At 37.3% G+C, this 21,429-nt stretch overlaps 1 protein-coding gene across 3 annotated transcripts in view; it reads left to right on the top strand.

Moving 5' to 3' along the window:
- pcdh15b (protocadherin-related 15b) overlaps positions 1-21,429 on the top strand; it is a 310,069-nt gene that overhangs the window by 18,611 nt on the left and 270,029 nt on the right. For 2 of the 3 annotated variants that reach the window (XM_089121979.1, XM_089121981.1), the window contains exons 2-4: positions 1,379-1,493; positions 20,556-20,570; positions 20,916-20,981. In XM_089121979.1, coding sequence (XP_088978105.1) covers positions 1,397-1,493; positions 20,556-20,570; positions 20,916-20,981 — 178 coding nt within the window. In that variant the 5' untranslated portion in view covers positions 1,379-1,396. Of the gene's footprint in view, positions 1-1,378; positions 1,494-19,473; positions 19,888-20,555; positions 20,571-20,915; positions 20,982-21,429 lie in introns of those variants that run through there. The other variant, XM_089121980.1, reaches the window with a different exon arrangement.

Raw genomic sequence — 21,429 nt, 5'->3', positions numbered from 1 at the left:
ACTTCCATTCATGCTGTATATCTCCATATGCTGTAATGGATTATTTGTGTCACTGATTCTGGGACAAAAATAGGTCACAGAAAGAAAAAAATTGTAAATATGTTTTTTTTTTGTGCAACAAAGTTAGATTTTTTCCCCCTTGCGTATTAGCAGACCCATATATGGAAGCTGGTTTCCACCACAAAATGAAGAATACAAAATAAAAAAGGTAATTGCGACTTCTCATGTCACAATTATTACACACAATTGCTACTTTATATCACACAATTCTTTATCACTTCCATACCCATATGAATCTGTACCTGCAGAACTGTTGTACTCTCAGTTGTCTCTCAAGTGTCATAATCAGTACAAGTAGTACACAGATTTTGTTTAGGTTTGATCATAACTTAGGATGGATGGAGCATAGCCAGATTACAAAAAAACAAACAAAAAACAAAAACAAAAAAAAAAACTGTCATGTCAAATTTTATTTATAAATATTGACAAAAATAGCATTAAACTTTATTAAAAAAAAAAAAAAAAACAGTAATGGACTTCAATCCCATCTGTTGAACAAGGTTGGCCCATAGTCTTGGGAAAACCAGGAGTGGATCTGGAGTAAAATCATTTCAGAATGTTTTCCAAAACAAGGAATATTAGAGTCAACTGTAATGCCCTTTCCACGTTTCTCCTGCTATCAGCTACACAAAATCACACAATTTAACGGTTGTGCACAATCATGATGTCAACACTGCCAACCAAACTTGAAAAAGTGATAATTTCCTTCATTTTAGAAGGACCTGTCAAGACAGGTTGGTCTTTGAGTCTTTTCCAGGAAGGAGTTGTTTGACCCCTTAGACATGTTGCAGACTTCAAAGCCGCACTTTGCTGTGGATTGTTATATCTCTCACATGGAGAACGCTATCTATCTCTCTGCTCACTTCAAAGGAAAAGGTTATATGTGCAGCAAATGCTTCCTGTCCGCTGTCATTACAGAGGATTTCAGTTTGATGCAACATCCCCAAAGCCAACTCTCTATTATTTTTATGATGTAAAATGACTCAAGTAATTATGGTGGGGAAATTGACTCAGCCAGCTTCATTGTATGTTTTGATGCCAGAATTAATTAGAATGTTCTTTGAGTAAACTTCAAAGTCTTGGGATTGCTTTTTATGGGAAATGGTAAATAATTTTTTTCAAAGAGATCAAAATCAAACGGTCACTTGGAATTCGAATCCCCCTGAGGTCTGTTATGAAATTCTCCGTATTTAAAGGATACCAATTATACGACTTATGACTCATGCATCTTAAATGGTACGTCATTATGCAACTTATGTATGCGAGAGAAGCTCTTCAGCCATAGAGGAGACCGTAACCTGTCTCTTTATGTTGCCAGGTGAGCATGCTGTAATACATGAAGATGCGCCAGAGGTCGTGGCTCTATAAGTGGTTGGGAATAGGCATTGGCGTTCTTCTGCTCACTGCTGCTAGCTATTCTCAAGATTCAGAAGGTAAGTTCTTCCTCAAAGTTTTCTCAAAATCTTGCGTCTCCAGTACTCCTGTTTCGGAGCAATTGAATATAGATGATGATGTCTGTTTTCCAAAACTCATAAGTTCTGTTTCATAAGCTGGCGAGCTGCCCACATACACAGGCACACTTCTGAAACGTAGGCAGCATGATTATGCCGTCTTCTGAGATAACCAATGAAGCATCACATGCATCCTTCAAGAAGAAGAAGAAAATCAAAGAATGCTTTGCTTCAAGCTTAGTCAAAAAAAAAAAAATGATCTAAGGTGGCATACAATGTGTTACATCCAGTTGCAGAGATGGAGGAGGCAGGATCTATGTGCAACGGCTTTATTAAACAAAAAACAGTGATACTTTGCAAGCTAATTATTTTTTTTTACATATTACACTGTAAGAGCCTTAACTTTACAAAAATATGTTACTTGGTGCTATAAAAAACGTAAGTATATTTTTTTTATAATTTTTCAAAAATATGCTCAACCAAACGGTTGATTTGGCACATAATGTTTAATTGTCACCACCGTTTTTGAGAATGGACATTACAATGCAATATTAAAACTTGGTTGTAATTCAAGTATGCTTTGGTATAAAGACCTAAGTTTAGTATTGTTTCAAAGAAAACACTTTGAAGTAAAAGCACTTCAAATTAATACATTTCTGTCCAAATATCACTTCTGTTACAAAATATTGAACCTTGAGATTCAGACCTTTCTGACAATGTGTTTTGTCAAGACTAGAAAAGGTTTTGATCATAAATTATGATGGGCAATGAAAAAGTATAGGAAAGTATATGTATGAATTCCCTTACCATTTATTACCATTAAGTGACATCTCAACCATTTGGTATAGAGGCCGATATTAAAAAAAAAAAAAAAATGGGATGTTTTGAAAAACAAAAAAACAAAACAACAACAAAAAAAAAACACACACACACACACACATTGAATGTACAGTACATTCAGCTACAGTACATAAGAAGTAAAGACATAACTGAAGACCAAATTAACAAGACACACTTGAACTGAACTAACAATCAATCAAACACCCCTAAAACAAACAGGCAGGGGGTGGAGAAAGACAGAACTGAACTAATTGACAGAACACAGACAAATACAGAAATCAAAACAGACTGACACTGTTACACACTGTGAGAGAAATGTTGATCTTATATGTAAATATTTACTGAAAAGTAGCAGTAAGTTGTTTGACTGGTGAAATTCTATTGTAAAATTCTGGGATTAAAGGGATAGTTCACCCAAAAATGTAATTACGTTTGATCTGTTGTTGTACGTCACACGCATCACACACATGACCAGCGTCAACCAATAGCGAGCCTACGTGTGATGTAGCTTTACGCAATTACACTAGTTTAACCCTCTAGACGCATGTATGATGTATATATACAAATATATATATATGCCCCATACATGGAATCAGAGTGTCTACTGTATGTAGTAAATGGAAAATCTCTACAGCAAAAGGTTTGTTCTACCATTTATTAGTAATGATTTACACAGTTTGTTTATTACTTACTATATACCTTAGCATTCAGGATTGTGCAATATGGCATGCAGAAGGTGATGTACATTTTGGGGGTAAAAAAAGTGCTTGATTTTATCATTTAAACGTGACTTTTCATGAAAATTCTATAATCCAAGATTGCTTCCACCATATGACGTAATAATATGAAATTAGATAAAAAAAAATGTAATCCCCACATAAACTTTGTGTCATCCTTAATATTTCTCTAATTTACAGAAAGTATCTATCTTTTTTCCCTTTTAAGAAATTAAGATGTCAAAATCGAATGTTTTAGGAAAAAACCTAAAGGGTTAACTGACTAGAGGCGCAAAGAGAAGGAAGTGAATAGTTGAAATAAAGTCATTATTCATGTATGTTTTTGCGCACAAAAAGTATTCTTGTTTTGAAAACCATGCAGACGATACGTATCGCAATACTCTCATGGTGTACCGAACACGCCCCGCCCCCTGCTACCCCGGCCCAGCCCTGGCTCATTGGACCTTGTGTCTTATGTGTGTACACAACGAATTCAGTGTTGTAGCCTAACCAAACACCATATAATAGCAAGCTCCTTGTTTTGTTACCCTTGATAATTAGCATGGTGTAATCTTTGGAATTCTGTTTATTTGATCACGAAATTGAAGTTATTCACCAGTGAGAAGAATGGCACTTTAAAAGCATCTAGGGTTGAGCTAAAGAAATATTTAGAGGACATGCATACAGATGCAAAAAGGCATGAGCCTATGTCAATTCCATCAGACATACCTATCAACCCACCAGAATACCAAATGGAGGTATGTGCACCTAAGTCGAAAGAGGTAGAGCAGGCTTTGAGAAAGGCAAGGGCTTCAACATCTTCAGGGCCTAATGGAGTTCCATACAAAGTGTACAAGAGTGCTTCAGGAGTTTTGCAAATTCTGTGGAAATTGTTAATAATGGCATGGGAAAACAGGTTGTACCTAGAGCATGGTGCAGAGTAGGTGGAGTCTTTATACCTAAGGAAAATGGTAAATGGACTGCATTTATATAGTGCTTTCATAGACCTTATGGCCACCAAAGCGCTTTACATTTGCCTCACATTCACCCATTCATACACCGACGGCGGTGTCAGCCATGCAAGGCGCCAGCCTGCTCGTCAGGAGCAGCTGGGGTTAGGTGTCATGAACCGAGGATTGAACCACTAACCTTTCGGTTTGTAGACAACCCACATGAACCACTGAGCCAGCATTGTTACCCAGAGATTGTCCACCTACCTATTAAAGAATGGCTTCATTGACACTTCAGTTCAAAACGCGGGCATTCCAGGGTTCTCAGGATGCTTAGAACACATCAATGTTATCTGACAACGAATTCAGGAGAGGAAGGCACTCCATGTGACATTCCTGGATTTGGCTAATGCATATGGTTCAGTGCCACATGAGCTTCTTTGGGCAGCATTTGATTTTACCAATTTACCAATGTCAATAAAAAAATAGTGAAAGCCTATTTTGGAGATTTGCAATTTAGTTTCTCAACTCCAAAATTCAGCACTGCATGGCAATGCTTAGAGGTTGGAATAATGGCAGGATGCATCTTTTCTCCACTGGCTTTTACCATGGCAATGGAAGCAATCATTAAGGGCATCAAGATGGGTAGTAGGAGGAGAGCGCTTGGCTTCTGGGATGCGACTACCACCAATCATAGATACATAGATGACATGACAACCATGACTACAACAGTAGCCTGCACTAATCGGTTCTTGGGGAAGTTAACAGATAATATTGAATGGACACGAATGCAATCTAAGCACTCTAAATCAAGGAGCATCTCATTATTTAAAGGAAAGGTAGCAAATAAAATATTCTTTATTAATGGTGACGCAATACCAACAGTTTTTTAGAAGCCAATGAAGAGTCTTGGGAGATGGTACGATGGGGATCTAAAAGACACAGTTCGAGTGGGAGAAGTTAGACGACAAGCAGTGGAAGGGTTGAAGAGCATAAACAGCTGTGCTCTGCCAGGCAAACTAAAACACTGGTTCTTTCAGTTTGGTCTCCTGTCGAGGTTTCTGTGGCCACTGACTGTGTACGAGGTTTCTTTGACAACAGTGGATAAGCTTGAAGCGTTAATAAGTTCATACATCAGGAAATGGTTGTGAGTTCCATGCTGCCTCAGCAGATTGGGACTTTTTAGTAAAGCAATATTGCAGCTGCCAGTCTCTGCTTTAACCGAGGAGTTTAAGTGTGCTAAGGTCAGACTGGAAATTACCTTAGTAGAGTCATGCGGCAAATGTGTCAGGGAGGCAGCCCCTGTGTTAAAAACTGGTAGAAAGTGGTCAGCAAAGAAATCTGTAGTAGAGGCAAAGGCTGCACTTCAAATACAGATATCGTGGGACAGGTACAGCATGGAAGAGGGTGTTCTGGGCTTTTTGTAGCTCCTCCTAAATGGCACAAGGCAGGTCCAGCTCAAACGAGGAAGCTGGTAGGCAACAAGGTGCGAAAGCAGGAGGAGAGGATGAGGTGTATAAAGTCCATTTCCCAGGCCAAGCAGGGAGAGTTGATGAGATGGGAGAGTAGAACAATGCAAGATGGGCTGGCAAGACTTTTGGTCAATCGAAGAGAGTAGGATAAGTTATCTTTTTAGGTCATCATATGATGTTCTCCCATCAACGCAGAACCTAAACCTCTGGGTAGGAGAGGATCCCTCTTGTCCTTTGTGTTCATCACCTGCCACATTAAGGCACATTTTGAAAGGATGTAAGGTGGCTCTTTGCCAAGGTCAGTTTACTTGGCGCCATGACCAAGTACTGCAATGTTTGGCTTTAGCATTGGAAGGCAAGCGCAGTATGACCAATACGTTGCCGCCTGTTCTAGCAAAACATTACACGCAGAAGACAATTCCTCCGCCCAGGCTAGCAACCACCAAGAAAAGGTGTTAACACCAATTCTCACCCAGGACAACTGGAAGCTGCTAGGGACTGGAAGATGCTGACTGATCTTGATCAATGGCTTATTTTTACACCTGAGATTGCTACCACTAACGTACGACCTGATATTGTTTTATGGTCTGGATCAGCACGCATTGTTCAACTGATGCCATGGGAGGATGTGGTAGATGAGGCATATGAGAGGAAGAAACTGAGGTATGCTCATCTGGCCACTGAAGCAGAACAGCGAGGTTTTGTGGCACACTCTACCATCCGGTTCCTCAGAGATGTCGGATTCAGTGGCCAAGAGTTGCATCGCACATTAAAGAACTTATCTGAAGCAGCAGAATGGAACAGCAACTGGCTGTGGTTGAGACGGAAAGATTCTTGCTGGCTGTGTACAAGTGCCATGCTACGGTTTCGTAGAATTCTTGAAAAACTTGAAGAGTCTGTTGGTTTATTTGTATGGGTTGCATAGTATTTACAGTCATTACATTCATGTGGATATAGGGTGAATGATGGGTGGTTGGGCAGATATTGTGTTTTGTGGTAGGTGATATGCCATACGGAACTGTTGCCACTGAAACTGCTTTAACGCACAAGTGGGGCTCGACATCCTTAGTCAAACGGGTTGGCTCATATGCTTGGATTGTGGAGAGATTGTGAGATTGTGTTTAGGTCTCAGCAGCAGGAGGGATATAGAGGTCAGTAAGCTGGGCTGAGTTGAATGGGGGACAGAGGGGGGTGACTCTGGAATGCCAGTCTGGTCGAACCCTCTTGAGGTGTCGTGGGCTAGTCAATAGGTGGGCTAGGACGGTAGGTGCCCATTTGAAGACCCTAGAGATGTCCCATGCTCGGCTCAATCCAGATGGTTGTCATGATGGTCCACTGGGAACACCACACTGTAGTTGCAGTTGTTGTGTGTGCTGACGTGCCAAGTACACTGCAGCCATTAACACCTGACGGAAGGGGAGTCTCACCACCTTATGGAAAGAAGCGTAAATGGATGGAGAAGCATAGTTTATTTTGGTGAAAGCCGAGTACAAATCAGCATGGAGTTTTAACATCTACCCTCGTTTAATGGAAATCACCCCCCCCCCCCCCAAAAAAAAAAAAAAAAATAAATAAATAAATAAATAAATAAATAAAAAAAACACATGATAAATAAAAGTCAAGTCAAGTCACATTTATTTATATAGCGCTTTTCACAATACAGATTGTATCAAAGCAGCTTCACACTGATAACATGTAAGTAGCACAACACAGATCAACAACATTGCTAAACACTAAATAATCCCAACTGAGCAAGCTCAAAGCAAGCCAAAAGCAAGGCGACAGTGGCAAGGAACCAAAACTCCATCAGATTGGATGGAGAAAAAACCTTGGGAGAACCCAGGCTCAGTCGGGGGCCAGTTCTCCTCTGGCTTACATTCATATTGTTTAAATATAAATATTAAATATAAATATTGTTTATGAATAAAACGGCGCCATAACATATCGCAGGCGTTGAGTCGTCTCTTCACAGGCGTTGAGTCGTCTCATCACAGGCATTGGGGCATCCGAAATCCCCGTGAGAGGCTGGACACAAAACTGGACCTGACGAACGCCATTTTTCTCGGGACAAGCGTCCCGAGATAACAGCAGAAAGGCAGATGGGAAATAATTAGATAGACATTAGATTAGATAATTTTTTTTTGAATTGTTTTGTTTTACCTAGAGTATTAACTAAATGGTTAACTAAAAAAAATCCCCATTTATTTAACACAAAAGAAATATAAATAATGTGTGAGTTATAAGTTTTCTGAAATCATAAAACAAGTTTGTATAAAAATTGTGGTAATTTTTCATTTACAGTCACCCTCTCTATTAAAGCGGTGGTACAATGCATTTTCACAAGATGTAAAATAAGTCTTTGATGTCCCCTGAATGTGTATGTGAAGTTTTAGCTCAACAAACCCAACAGATATTTTTAAATAGCATGTTAAAGTTGTCACTTTTTGAGGGTCGGCAAAAACACATCATTTTTGTGTGTCCCTTTATATGCAAATGAGCTGCTGCTCCCGGCACAGAGGGCAGAGCTTCGGCAGCTTGTGTCCTTTTAACTTACCAAACTTGCTCTGGAAATTTCAAAAACTTTTAGCAGAGTCAGACAACGATGGAGACACACAAGAAGAAGTGACAACATGTAGAATGCAACAGGACATTTCTTAGTGGTTAGTTGATGAATTTATCTAGCTTATGTGGAGTTATGTGTGATTAGCATATTCTGTCATGATAAAAATCGTGTTCCCAGGGTGGTGTTTATGTAAATTCTAGGGTTAGTGCTCTCCTGTAGTCCCTAACAGCCATTTGTTTTAGTCCTTAAAACGGATTTGCTTTAAAATAACATATCTGTCTTTGCTTTGAACTTTGAACAATGGAACTTTGCACATTTTTTATGCTCAAACAGCAACATTACACGCTATCTAAAGTTAGAAAAGCGAAATCATAATCAACCACCCCTTTTAAGCTGTCAGTTCTGTAATATACTGTACTATTTTGTAACCCCCATATACACAGTTTGATCCAGTTCAAATTGAAAGTAACTAAAAGGTAAGGTGGACTCCTGACTGGATGATTTGTGAAATCTTAATGCTACACCAAGCAGTGACATTCTGCAGAATTATGGGTTGCCAACATTATGGCAATAGGTGGTATTATTCTGTTCCATTTTCCTCCGTGCACCGTTCCATTTTCAAGTCCATACAAAAATAGTTCTGAAAAGGCGAACTGGAATTGTCCTTAAAGCGTATCTCTAAGCCACTCATTTAACCTACAGTAAGTATGTCCGGGTTTAAGAATTAATTTGCATTTGACCTCCAGGTTTAATAAGGTCTAAACAACGTCTTTAAGATCTACCATATGTGATGCAATCTGGGAAAACCCACCACATGGTGAAATTTGACACATTACAGGTTTTGAGACCCTATTAAAGGTGGGTTCAAGCCCTTTCCAAAACGTTTTTTATTTCTTTTATCGTTTTTCTGTAACAAAAGTTGTGGTTATCTGAAGTTGGCTGATTGCTATGATTTTCAGAAACAGAATTTGGAGAACAAACGGTTTAATTCACGGTCACGTCCTGCTAGCGTGACGACTGGCACTCTTTATTGCCTTTTTTTCATATCACATATTTTAGTAATCATCATAGATTAGGTATCATTCGAAAGCTTACGAACTTATCCTGTGATAACCATTTTGAAATTGGACGATTGAGAGGCGAGCAAGGTCTTTTAAACGAGCAGCTTCAAACTCTGTTGTTCTCTTGTGCTCCGCTCCACACCACACGATAACGCTAGATAAAAATAAATAAATAAAGACTTGCGTGCCATTGTAGTTCACCCACGACTGGACTTTATTCTGTTATGTGTTTTTTGTTTTGTTTAGTTTTTTTGTTGTTGTTTTTTTAAGGGGGGGGGGGGATCTTTTTCTTGAATGAATCACGGTCGAAATAAGCTCACATAAATTCCATAATAATGCAACAGGGCATGAAGGAAAAACCAACAACAACTAAGCTTTGTTTCTGCTCTGATAGCCACAAGACCACGCAAACTCAATGACTGCACATTAGAAATCAGGAATAATGAGAGAACTTTGCGCTTGGAACGTTTTTCGTCTTCAAATCAAACTTAGGTCTTCAGCTGACAAATTTTGAATCCCGTCTGGCTAAAATGTTTACGCATTAAGTCCGTATAGGCAGAGAGCAGGTGCCTGCTCTTTTGTGGCTGTTCAAACACATTTGACCACTACTAAAGCAATCCGGTCAAATGTGTTTTCGACTACCTCTGGAAGTGGTCGAAGGTGGACAAGGTCAAAGTGTTTTATAACCCGTTTACACCTGTATTTACCGTTGTCCGTTTGTGACTGGATTGACAAAAGTGCTTCCTAATACCGGGTGTAAACAGGGCCACAGCACTTGGTGTTCTTTGTTTCTTAAGTAAAATGGAGCTGCATTCCAAGATGCCATAACTCATTCAGTTTGATGGCAGTTTTAAGACAAAACCAACAGAGAGGATAATTTACTTTCAGACTCTACTTGTCACTGACTTTATCTCTGAAACTGTCTCTGCTGAGGTTCCTGTCATTTACATGGAGGTCTAGAGAGAGCCACCCCTAAGCATTCCCATTCATCTTGATGGCAGTAGCTTGCCTGATATATTATTTTGTCCATTGAGAAAACCCTTTTTAGAACGGTATGTGTAGTTGTAGCTGCTAACTGGCCCATGCTAACCAGCTAAACCTTGTCTTTTGGTCCACTAAGTTTTGATACTATTAGATATTGTATGATCTCTGGTGGATTCTTACCCCTGTGGACTTGAACTGAACAGCTGACACTTCACATATTGCAGTGTGCGAGAATACAATTAGACTAACAGGCTAAAGTTGATAGTGGAGTTGGCCTTGTACGCTCCATTCTTACTTGAACCGTGACCACTAGAGTTCGGCGGTCCAGCTTCCCAGGTGGTTTGTCCTTCGCCCCCGAAGTTTCAGATCCACCCGGTCCAGTGAGGAACATGGTTCTGCCAGAGTAGGTCAGCTAGGCACGGTGTCCATTGAATGCTAACTAAGGACAATGTCGAGATTCATTCCAAGAAATATAATCTCATCCATTTTTCATCAGGCTGTATGAAATTTCAGCTCAGACATGCTTCATTGCTAAACATTTCTGTGGTCATTAGAATTGCAATAATCTTTTCCTTCAGGGGCGCCACGCAGTGTGAGTCAACATGTTTATATTGTATCAGGTCAGAGCTGTTCGTAATGCATAATACACTGCAGACCCATTGGACTAGATGATGATTTTTCCACTCAAAAGAGGTCAGTCTTCATATAAAGACTTAAAAGTAATTTAAAGTAAATTTGGCTTGTGGATTAAAGTTATGTGATACATAATGAGCAAAAAGCAGCCAGTTATTGTACGTGTGGCATCACTGCAATTCCCTTCTCGTCTTCCTTCCAATCATTGCGTCCTGGCATGCATTAACACCCAGAACAGTTTCAATTAAAACTGTGAAACACTCATACAAACTTTTATACTTTCAAATTCAAAACAAATTAAATTGATTGGAAGTTTTTTTTTGCTGAGTGTTCTTATCTTTACACTTATTTTCTGGCAAGAGCTGTGACTTGTAAGCACAAGGGCAGATTGATGTATAGGAGACGTGAAAAGGACCGATCAGCAGACAGTAGTGAATGGCTCCCCGTGGAGACATCCATCCCACTCAGAAGGTAGAAGTTCAGAACTTTGACCTTAGCTGTGATGGATGTGTCCCGCTAGACAACCAGCCATGTGCCGCAGTGTGTTGACGAGGATGTCATTCCTGCACTGCACTGTCCTTTTATTTTTCTAGAGATTCTTCATAGAAACCCTGGGGCAGCAAAACCATATACCACAGATACTCAAATTGCACAGCTCGGGGTCACTTTCAGAAAATGCAAGGGCGCTCAAGGGGCCAGTGAACAAAATGACCTGGTAAAAGTATCTATCTATCCATCCATCCATCCATTTTCTGTTATGAAATTGTAAATTAATCAACAAATTCACTAGTCAAGAACAGTAATCTTCCATAGTAACTGGATGAAGTGTTTTAGGAATCGCTCCCCTTTTTTGTTAATTTGCTCTCAAACTTTTGACATTTAGGTGCTTTTTTCTTTCAGTCTGTCAACATGCACAAACTATTACTTTGAGTATACCTGCCATATACTGTTCAGTTATCTTCTATTTTTATTATTATTTTTATTTTTTTTTGTTGTTTATAATCTTTACTTTTGCATGCCTTATGTCTTTCTTGGACCTTGGATATTATTTGCATTGGTTCATTCAGTTTTTTTTTTTGTTTTTTTTAAACACATTTAAAATAGATTTATTGCCTCCCTGTAGAGCCATACATTTCATACACGAACCTGACATAATAGATCAGACTACCTCCAGTACAACATTCACAAACAAAACACTCCAGATGAATTATCCATAATCATAGTTATTCAGATGGGCTATTTTACAGAAATATTTATTTTACACACTGCAAAAAAAAAAAAAAAAACTCTTCTTAGTATTTTTGTCTTGTTTTCAGATCAAATAGGCCTATTTAAAGATTCTTAATCAGTATGCATTTACTAGACAAGTAAAATGACAAGATATTGTCTTGTTTTCTGAAAAAAATGAAGTGAGTTTTTTGTTTAAAACAAGCTAAATTATCTGCCAATAGGTTAAGAGAATCAAACATGTTTGCATTTGAATAAAGATTATTTTTCTTACACCATTGGCAGATAATTTTGCTTGTTTTTTTGTTTTTTAAAAACCCTCTCTTAATTTGGATTAATTATTATTTTTTTAATTTTAACATTTTTTTTCATTTTAACATATATACAAATGTCAAAATTGGTTTATCTTTCCCACCAAAATAAAATGGTTAAATTAATCCAGCTTCAATCCATGCTGTCAGCCACATGTACAATAATTAGCTTCTCTAAGATGTTTCTTCAAAGAAAACCATTCCTGTCATTAAATACCATTCCACCCAGAGAGTGTCACATGATGATCAATAAGACGATTCAATCAGCAATGAGTTGGGTTGACTTCTGTTGTCACAGCATGAGTTATTAAACCTGCTAGATCAGAGCAGTCTCGGATGCATCATGAAAGATTTTATGTACTAATGTTTCAAGCATGTCTTGTTGTTTATTTACATATGAAGAGTTCAGATGCAAAAGCCTCTAAATGCCATTTGAAATTTTCTTCTTTAATGATGATTTTTATCAAACTTGTATATTTAAGTTCAGTGATTTCACTAATTGTTATTTAAGTGAAATTACTGAACTTAAATATACAAGTTTGATAAAAATCATCATTAAAGAAGAAAATTTCAAATGGCATTTAGAGGCTTTTGCATCTGAACTCTTTATATTATACTGCAGAAGTATGGTGCAAATGTGGTGTTAACTTAAGTTTATATATTACAGTATTTTCAGTTTCGAGTTCAGTTTTTTACTTATAAGGGCAAAAAGTAAAATAAAATACCATAATAAAAAATAATAATAAAAAAGTATATTTATATGAAAATATGATTCAGGTATTCAGACAATCTTTAATGAACTGAATTTAGAGGTTGATATTCTTTGTATCACATAAACCTCATTTTGTAACATTTTGTTAGTTTTTTTTTTAAATGCAGAGATTGAAATGTATGTCTCTAATTTCAATGACTTTTATAGCACAATTAAAAGAATTTGATTAGATGATCTGGTTGAATAACATGAAGTTGCAGCAACTCTCGTAGATATTTGGGTAACAATCCTAGATAAGAAAAAAAAATATACCAGTTTCCCTGTCTAATATGTAATGACGTCCAATTTAAAAGGGAATACAGTTCACAGTTGTAATGATTCAGCAGACACACAAGGGTATCCATATGCAGCTTTTATAGAGTAGTCAGACAGGCAGGGATCAACAACCAGCAAACACAGACAAACCAGATGACAAGTAGAAGTCAGGGCAGGCGGTGAGAAGCAAGTAACAATCCAAGTTGAGGCAGGCAGAGAACAATCAGAAACAGGGACACAGTCCAAAGTCAAAACGATAAATAAACCACTGTGAAAAACACTCAGAATAACAGCCAGGGAAGTCAAGACTTTGCATTCTTTATATGACTGTTTGTGTTATTTAGTCAAACAACTACATGTATTCATACCGCATAAATTAACCTTCATTATATTTAAGTATTCATTCATTATTGTAACTTATTTATGTTTATCTTTTACTATATTCCATTTAATTCAATGTACTCATACTGTATCCCGTATGTTCATTGCTTTTGTTTCTCTACTCTACAAGGGCCCTACTTTTCTCTTCTGGCAAAGATGATTATACTTAGAATATCAGATTATAGAATTTAGATTCTTAATTGTTAGGCTTAAGTTTTCTTTCTTTTTACTTCAACATTGTACACAATTATTAAAAGATGATTAGCATCTCTCACAAGGCTAGTCTGTGTCATGTTTCATGCTAAGCAGCTCCCCTTTATGTTTATTAGTCTGTCACAGGGATTTCCTATTAGCCACACCCTCTTGTTATCTTGTTAGTTCGTTTACCCTGGTATTTAAGCCTGTATGTCTAGTTCAGTCTTTGTTGGTCCTTTAATGCTGTTTGCTAGTTCTTCTGTTCCTGATTCCTGTTTCTTGAGTCTGTCTTTGTGTAGTTTGAGTGGTGTAATTAAAGTCAGTCTGCAAATGGATTCTACTACCTCATCTGCTTCAACCTCACGTGACGGTCATCATTTAAAATTGTCCTTCATTGATGATTTCGTTTATTCAACAAAATCAAATAATATTTCATCCTACTTCTTCATCTGCCTGTATCTCACTGCATCCTTCCTGTCCTCATCCTTTCCTTGTTTGCAGAGTATTGATTTTTTTTTTTTTTCTGTGATTACTCCCACTGGCTCCGCTTCAAGTTTTCAGAGGTATGTTATCTAAGGCTTTTGTAAAACCGACTCTCATCGTCTTTGATTTTGCAGTGAAACCTGGTGCCATACATTTAAATACTGCTTTACCCAAAATGACATTTACTCAGCCTCACAATCAATCAATCAATCAAATACTTTTTTTTGTTGAGTGGATCAAAAGGAGATGTGAAACAGACTTTTTACACTGCTCTTTTCCATACAGTGTGACCATGGGCTATAAAGCTTCAAAAATGGCAAAGAGGTCATCTAATAATGAATTAAATGTTCCTCGTGCAAAACTGATTCATAGAATTGGAATAATTTCTGAAAAGTTAGAATATAGTGCACTTATTTTATCGGCTTTATTTATTTACTGTATAGCTGTGGATTTATGCACTGTATCATATGTAAATCTGATATCAATCACTATAGCATCATGGATTGTCATCCAAGTATGTGGTGAGCGGTGTGTTCCTCCTACTTTTATCTGTCTGTGTCAAGTGTTACCCCGTGGGGGATATCGTGGTGTATATCAATGTTCTATGTCCTTGGTTTTATCTTGTTTGTTATGAGCACACTGAAGCAAATACCTAACAACTTTTGCCAAGTTGAATGGCAATAAAGTATTGAATCCTGAATTGTATGGACCAGTGCTATTTTAGTATCATTATATTTTTTATTTCATTTATTTTTTCTCTTAATATTTAAATTTTAGGTAAAGAAAAAAAATAATAATTTTGTTGTGAGTTTTAGTCATTGTTTTAATATATTTTTAAAAAAATATATTTATATATTTTTAAAGTTAATTTAATACATCAAGTTAAAATAAATGAAAATTAGAATTGTTGCATTGGCAACTAGCTAAAATAAAGTTTTATTAGATTTTCTTTGCATTTTAAATACTGAAAATGTTTTTATTTTAACATTTTATTATGTTTTTTTGTATGTTTTTTATGTTTGTAGTTTCAGTTAACTTATATAACCCTGAATGGATTACTTATGGACAACACTTATTGTTAAATGGAAAAGAGCTGCCAGAACATCCTAAGAAAAAACTTTTTTTGTGTGTGTGGTTGACAAAAAAAAAGACAATCATGTTGTTCCTTAGCCATATTTAGTTGAATAAATGATGACACAATTGAAATTTTTGGGTAAACAATCTCTTTAACAGTGACATATTTGTTTACTCACTCTTCAGGCTTCACAACACAAATCCGGAGAGTTTTTGTTTCAAAACGCTCTCCATCCATACTAGTGTTTCCAAAATTTTCCCGCCCACACTGAACCGTTGGAAGATGCTTAAATCGTCTTGCATAAAACATAATAAAAGCTCACTGAGATGATGAGAGACCAGATATCATAAAGTTCTCACTCTTCTTATGGCAAGATCACTTTATTTGCAATATGTCTCACCAGGTGAGTTCAGGTCGCACTGAATATGCACTCATTATATTGTCTAAAACACAATTGGCCTCATGATATGCGACAGGACATTAATTGCGCCTACATTTTCGTTAATTTTTCCTGGAATGTAATTTAAAGACTGTACAAAGTAGTACATCTTTAGCAGTGTGAGACAGTGAAAGGTAGATAGCAATCTATAATGGTTACACTTCTGAAATAAAACATCCGTTATGATTCAGCCTTCAAAATGAGACAATCCTATTGATCTGTACAATATGTGTCACATGACTAAACATGCATCATTATTTTTAACTACCACTGTTAATACAGTTCACATTACGTGTTAACAGAGGTGTGTGGATCCAAGGTCAAAACATAAAGAGAAAGATGCGTTTTCAAAAGCATCCGGATCAGCGTAGACTTGGTCTCAGCGTAGACTTGGCCTCAGAGATTACAGAAACAAATTGCTGTGGTTCTCACCTCTGCTGAAGCTGAGATAAATTTAGGTCACCTCTTAGGCTAAAAGAAAACAAGAAAATAAAAGCTTAATGGTCTAGGGTGCTACTTGGAACCCAATTTGTCCCAAGTTCATCAATGATATAACTATGTTTCTGTCTGAGTCATGCTCAGTATAAAAGGGCCCCACAGCCATGAATCTTTAATGGGAACACAAGATAGTTGGTCTTTCCTTTGAAATCCTGCTCCCCATCAGGCCTTGTTGCTAAGAGAGCCCAGCTTGCCTCGGTTTAATGTGTCAGCACTTCTGATGTTACGTAACGCCACACAAATGCCATCAATCCCTAATTCATGAGCGGCTGGCCAGAGACGGGACTTGGACCCAAACACGGATGCAAACGGTCGTCGTCACAACACAGCAAACCAATCCCAGGAACTTTTACTGTAGACTTGACCTTCATTTACTCTTCAAACTATTAACCTTTGCGTAACGCGACAGTTAATTTCCTACTTGTGAATGGAGCGCGGTTTTGCGCCTTTGAACAAAACCCATTTTGTTCATAATCACTGATCTGTGTTGCTGAATTCATGGTGTCGATTTGGGATGATTTATAGTCTACTGTCTTCTTCTCATAACTTGCCATTAATTTTCGGATAAGGGTACGTAAGGAGGAGAGACCGGTGGTGAAAAGCCAGCGAGTTGAGACCGGATTCCTCCCGCTAGCAATAGCGAGCAACATCAGTCGTAGATCTGGTCTTGCCTACCGTGAAGGAGCATGTTAATCAAATCAGTCACTCAAGGACTGCAGCGTAGCACTGTCTCATTGCTTGCCACTGTAAATCAAGAGAGCGGGATAGTCTGTTCCTGCACTGTCGGGGCGAAATACACCACGCAGACTCGAGCAAAATGCAGTTGAAGCTTAAAGTAGAATTATTTGGATGGTACACGGAAAGGGTTAGAAGTTGGGGATTTAAAGGTTTAGTTCACCCAAAAAATGAAAATTCTGTCAGTATTTACTCACCCTCATGTTGTTCCAAACCTCTATGTGTTTTATTTGTTCTGCTGAACACAAAGGAAGATATTTGGAAGAATGTTTGAATCAAACCGATCTCATTCCCCATTGAATATAGTCAATGGGGAATGAGATCTGTTTGATTAAAATATTCTTCCAAATATCTTCCTTTGTGTTCAGCAGAACAAATAAACACATAGAGGTTTGGAACAAAATGAGGGTGAGTAAATAATGACAGAATTTTCATGTTTGGGTGAACTAACCCTTTAAGGGATACTTGGATGATTAGAAGTTGGGGATTTAGGAGATTCTTTGTAAACATCTTGGTGATTTTCCTGCAAAAAAACTGTCAGTTTTTTCAAAAACAGTTTTTTTTTTCAAAAAACTGTCAGTTTTTTCTTTTGTTTTTATTGAGGATTTTGTGCCATTTCTTTTGACAGTGAAATTGAAATATTTCCATTGTGTTTCGTGTAACTTGAAATTGTGACACGTCTGAAGAACATTTGCTAATGGCAAGGCAGTGGCTTTGAAAAATGCAATCACTATACTGTCAGGAACAATTATATTTATGTCAATCATCTCTCTGTTGTTCTTAATACATGTAGCACTGATGTAGAAATTGCATCGGACTTAAACTGTTTGCAAACCATTTCGCTGTCAAGCTGTAGCGATTTGGACAAATTGGACATGTTTAGGATCATCGTCCTTGTTGGTCACGGGACAAAATGACATTAACCATTTGGGGGTTGGAGCGTGAAGAACAACTAGACTAGGTAACTAGAGTGTATGTCAGCCCCATTTTGGATCCAGCTTCTTATGAAGACTTCAGATTCCCCAACACATGTGAAGAGACGGGTCTAACTCCTGCAAAGATTTTAGATAAAGCAAGCATTAATGCTACATTTGTTAACAAACATGCATTTGTGGTAGAATGTCTCTGCCATAAATTAATACATTGATAGAATGAATATATTGTTAGCTAACTGTGGGATTTGTACGTATATGCACATTTCTGAAATACATAACTTGGACACAGCCACCTCTGATAACAGATCACACATGTATTTTCTGTAAAGCTGCTTTGAAACCATATGCGTTATGAAAAGCGCTATACACATAAATGTGAATTGAATTGTATTGGACATTCTTAACAATCTGTGATTTGATTTTAGAGTTAACGTTAAGGTTGTGGTTGGGGCTTTTGAGGTTAAGGCAAGGTTTAAGGCTGGGGTTGAGATTGAAAAATCATTCTTATCAACTCTATATTTTCATCGTTTTGTAGACTGGTTAAGGTTAGATGGGGGCATGTACTGTGTGGTTAAGGGCTTTATTTGTATGAAAGTATTGCAGTTCCAGGAAAACTTGAAGATATTGATCTGGGTACAATTTTCCCTGATTGGTCAACTCATGGTAGGCTACAGGTAATTTGTGAAAATGGTTTTGCTATTCTCCCATGTTTCTGGATCAACACTTTGTTGGTATTGAATCAAATGTGTTAATCACCAACTGTGTTTTACATTTGTGGTTAGTTGTATCTAGGGTAAAGGGCTGGGATTTAGGCTAGACTAACATTCATTTATTTTGCCTTTGATTTTAGCAACCCAGGATCACTGTAAATGTGCCTCTAGCAACATTTCGAGAAAAGGGAAACGTTTTATGAAACTTCTGGTTATGTCTGTCACATTTTTAAAGTAAAATGTCCAGGGAGTGGCTCTACAAGCATGTTCAGATCAGAATTTTCAAAACATATTAACTTGACAGATATGGCAATGTTTTATTAATTCGGTTGGTGTAAGTATTGCAGTTTGGAAATAAAATGTCTGTTAAAGGAATAGTTCACGTTTGAAAAAACTTTTGCTGATAATTTACTCACCCCCAAGTCATCCAAGATGTCCATGTCTTTCTTTCTTCAGTTGAAAAGAAATTAAGGTTTTTGATGAAAACATTCCAGGATTTTTCTTCATATAATGGACTTCAATGGGAACCAGACGGTTCAAGTTCCAAAATAAACTTTAAGTACAAACTGCAAACTTGTTCAAAGGGCTTTAAACGATTCCAGACGGTGAATAAGGGTCTTATCAAGCGAAACGATCGCTCATTTTATAAATAAATTACAAAGTTTAAGTTTTATAAGCTCAAACGCTCGCCTTGCTCTGTTCTGTAATGCACTCCTGTTCGAACTCGTTCATCAAAATGAACAAGTCTTTTTCCGAGTCATTTGGTTCATTCGGCGAAAGAAACGAACGAATTGATTCGGAAAAAGATTTGTTCATTTTGTTGAACGAGTTCGAACAGGAGAGTCACAAACGTGCACCACAGAACAGAGCAAGGCGCGTTTGATCTTATAAAACTATTGTTATTTTTTTTAAAAAATGAGCGATCGTTTCGCTTGATAAGACCCTTATTTATCGTCTGGAATCTTTTAAAGCCCTTTGAACAAGTTTGCAGCTTGTATTGAAAGTTTCTTTTGGAACTTGAACCGTCTGGTTCACACTAAAGTTCATTATATGGAGAAAAATCCTGGAACGTTTTCATTAAAAACGTTAATTTCTTTTCGACTGAAGAAAGAAAGACATGGACATCTTGGATGACATGGGGGTGAGTAAATTATCAGCAAAAGTTTTTTGAAAAGTGAACTAATCCTTTAAGTGCTAAGGTTAATGCTCTATTGAATTTGAAAATAATTTTTATGAATTGATAATCTACCCCTTTAATCATAATTTTACTACCATTAGTGTTCATTTCAGCTAGAAACTGCAGTGAATTATATGTATGCTATATTATATGGAACAAACAAAAAAAAAAAGAAAAGGGAATGTTGTCCATAACTGTTTTGGGTCCACTTAAAATATTTTATTCAAGACAAATATCCTCATTGATGTTGGAACAACAATTCATTCAACCAATCAGACTTAGATTTAGACAGACTTAGACAGGGTTAGATTTTTGGTTATGGTTTCTTATCATCTGATAAGGAATGTTGTTCCACGACCAACATAAGATCTGGCAACACATCCTACTTGGCATTGGCAAAATCAAGAACATCTTGAGGTCCACTAGAAAACCACTTGCACTGCTTGTCTTCTAAAATTTACCATGGATATATGTCTCTTCTCTTTGTTTTTTTTTTCTCTGTCTTATCTCATGAGCATTGGATGCAAATTTGATTTTGTGCTTCTTTCTCTTTTTTTCTTGTGTCTTTTCCCACCTTTCTCTCACTCCATCCTCCTCCTGCTCTCTGCCGATGACACTATCTGTAACTCCAGACTGGCAGTATGAGGGTAAGACAATGTATCTTATCTTTCTGTTACTCTTTAGTTCTCTCATCGGGCATGAGAGCACAACTCTATTAACCCTTCGCAACCCCAGTGGTAACAGCTCTCTCTATACACATAAAGAAATCATTTTGTAAATCTATCTTTGACTTGTGGTCCTGGGGTCCCAGTGGCAGATAGGTTACAGTACTCATAGATCTTTTTTTTATGTGCGGGTTGTGTGACTTAATGTGCACTGAAATTGAAATGTCTTGTTCAGTATGAGTTACATCGTGGTCTAGACTGGATGAAATTCTTATGTCTCTTTTATCCATTCCTTATTTCCATTTAATCTGTGTCCTTGCTTTTCAGAGTGCAAGCTCTCCAGATCAGGCCCACCTGCCACTATTGTAGCCATAGATGAGGAGAGCCCTAATGGTAAGTCTATATTGTTGGTTTCTTTCAGCATTTCATGATACTAAAATGAAGTACTGTAATTTTTATGGTCTGTGGTCAGAATTCTTAACAGCACTTACACGTAGTCATGAAATTCAAGTCAAGCCAATTTTTGGTTTGGCTCAGATTATCTGTGAAGGACAATTCACTAAAAATGAATTGTGCCAACTCAATGCGGCATGTTGTTTTTGTTTCCTTGCTGATTCACCTACGGAATTATGCCAATATGTTACTAACACAAACATGTTCATAAGAATGGGCTGAAGGCAATTTGAATGGTGCAATTCAGGATCATGAGGGTCTGTGCTGGGTTGTGTAGAATTTTGGTTCGCAAGCTCTGTATTCGATTTGAATTTGATTTAGTTTGGTTCAATATAGGAATGTACCAATTACACAAATTGCTGATTGTTTTTTTCCCCTTAAAGCTAAT

Source organism: Pimephales promelas, chromosome 17 (genome assembly GCF_988280905.1).
Source record: "Pimephales promelas chromosome 17, fPimPro1.hap1.1, whole genome shotgun sequence".
NCBI classification, from domain to species: domain Eukaryota; kingdom Metazoa; phylum Chordata; class Actinopteri; order Cypriniformes; family Leuciscidae; genus Pimephales; species Pimephales promelas.
The sequence above is the reverse complement of the archived record's forward strand: the minus strand, read 5'-3'. Positions and strand labels throughout refer to the sequence as shown.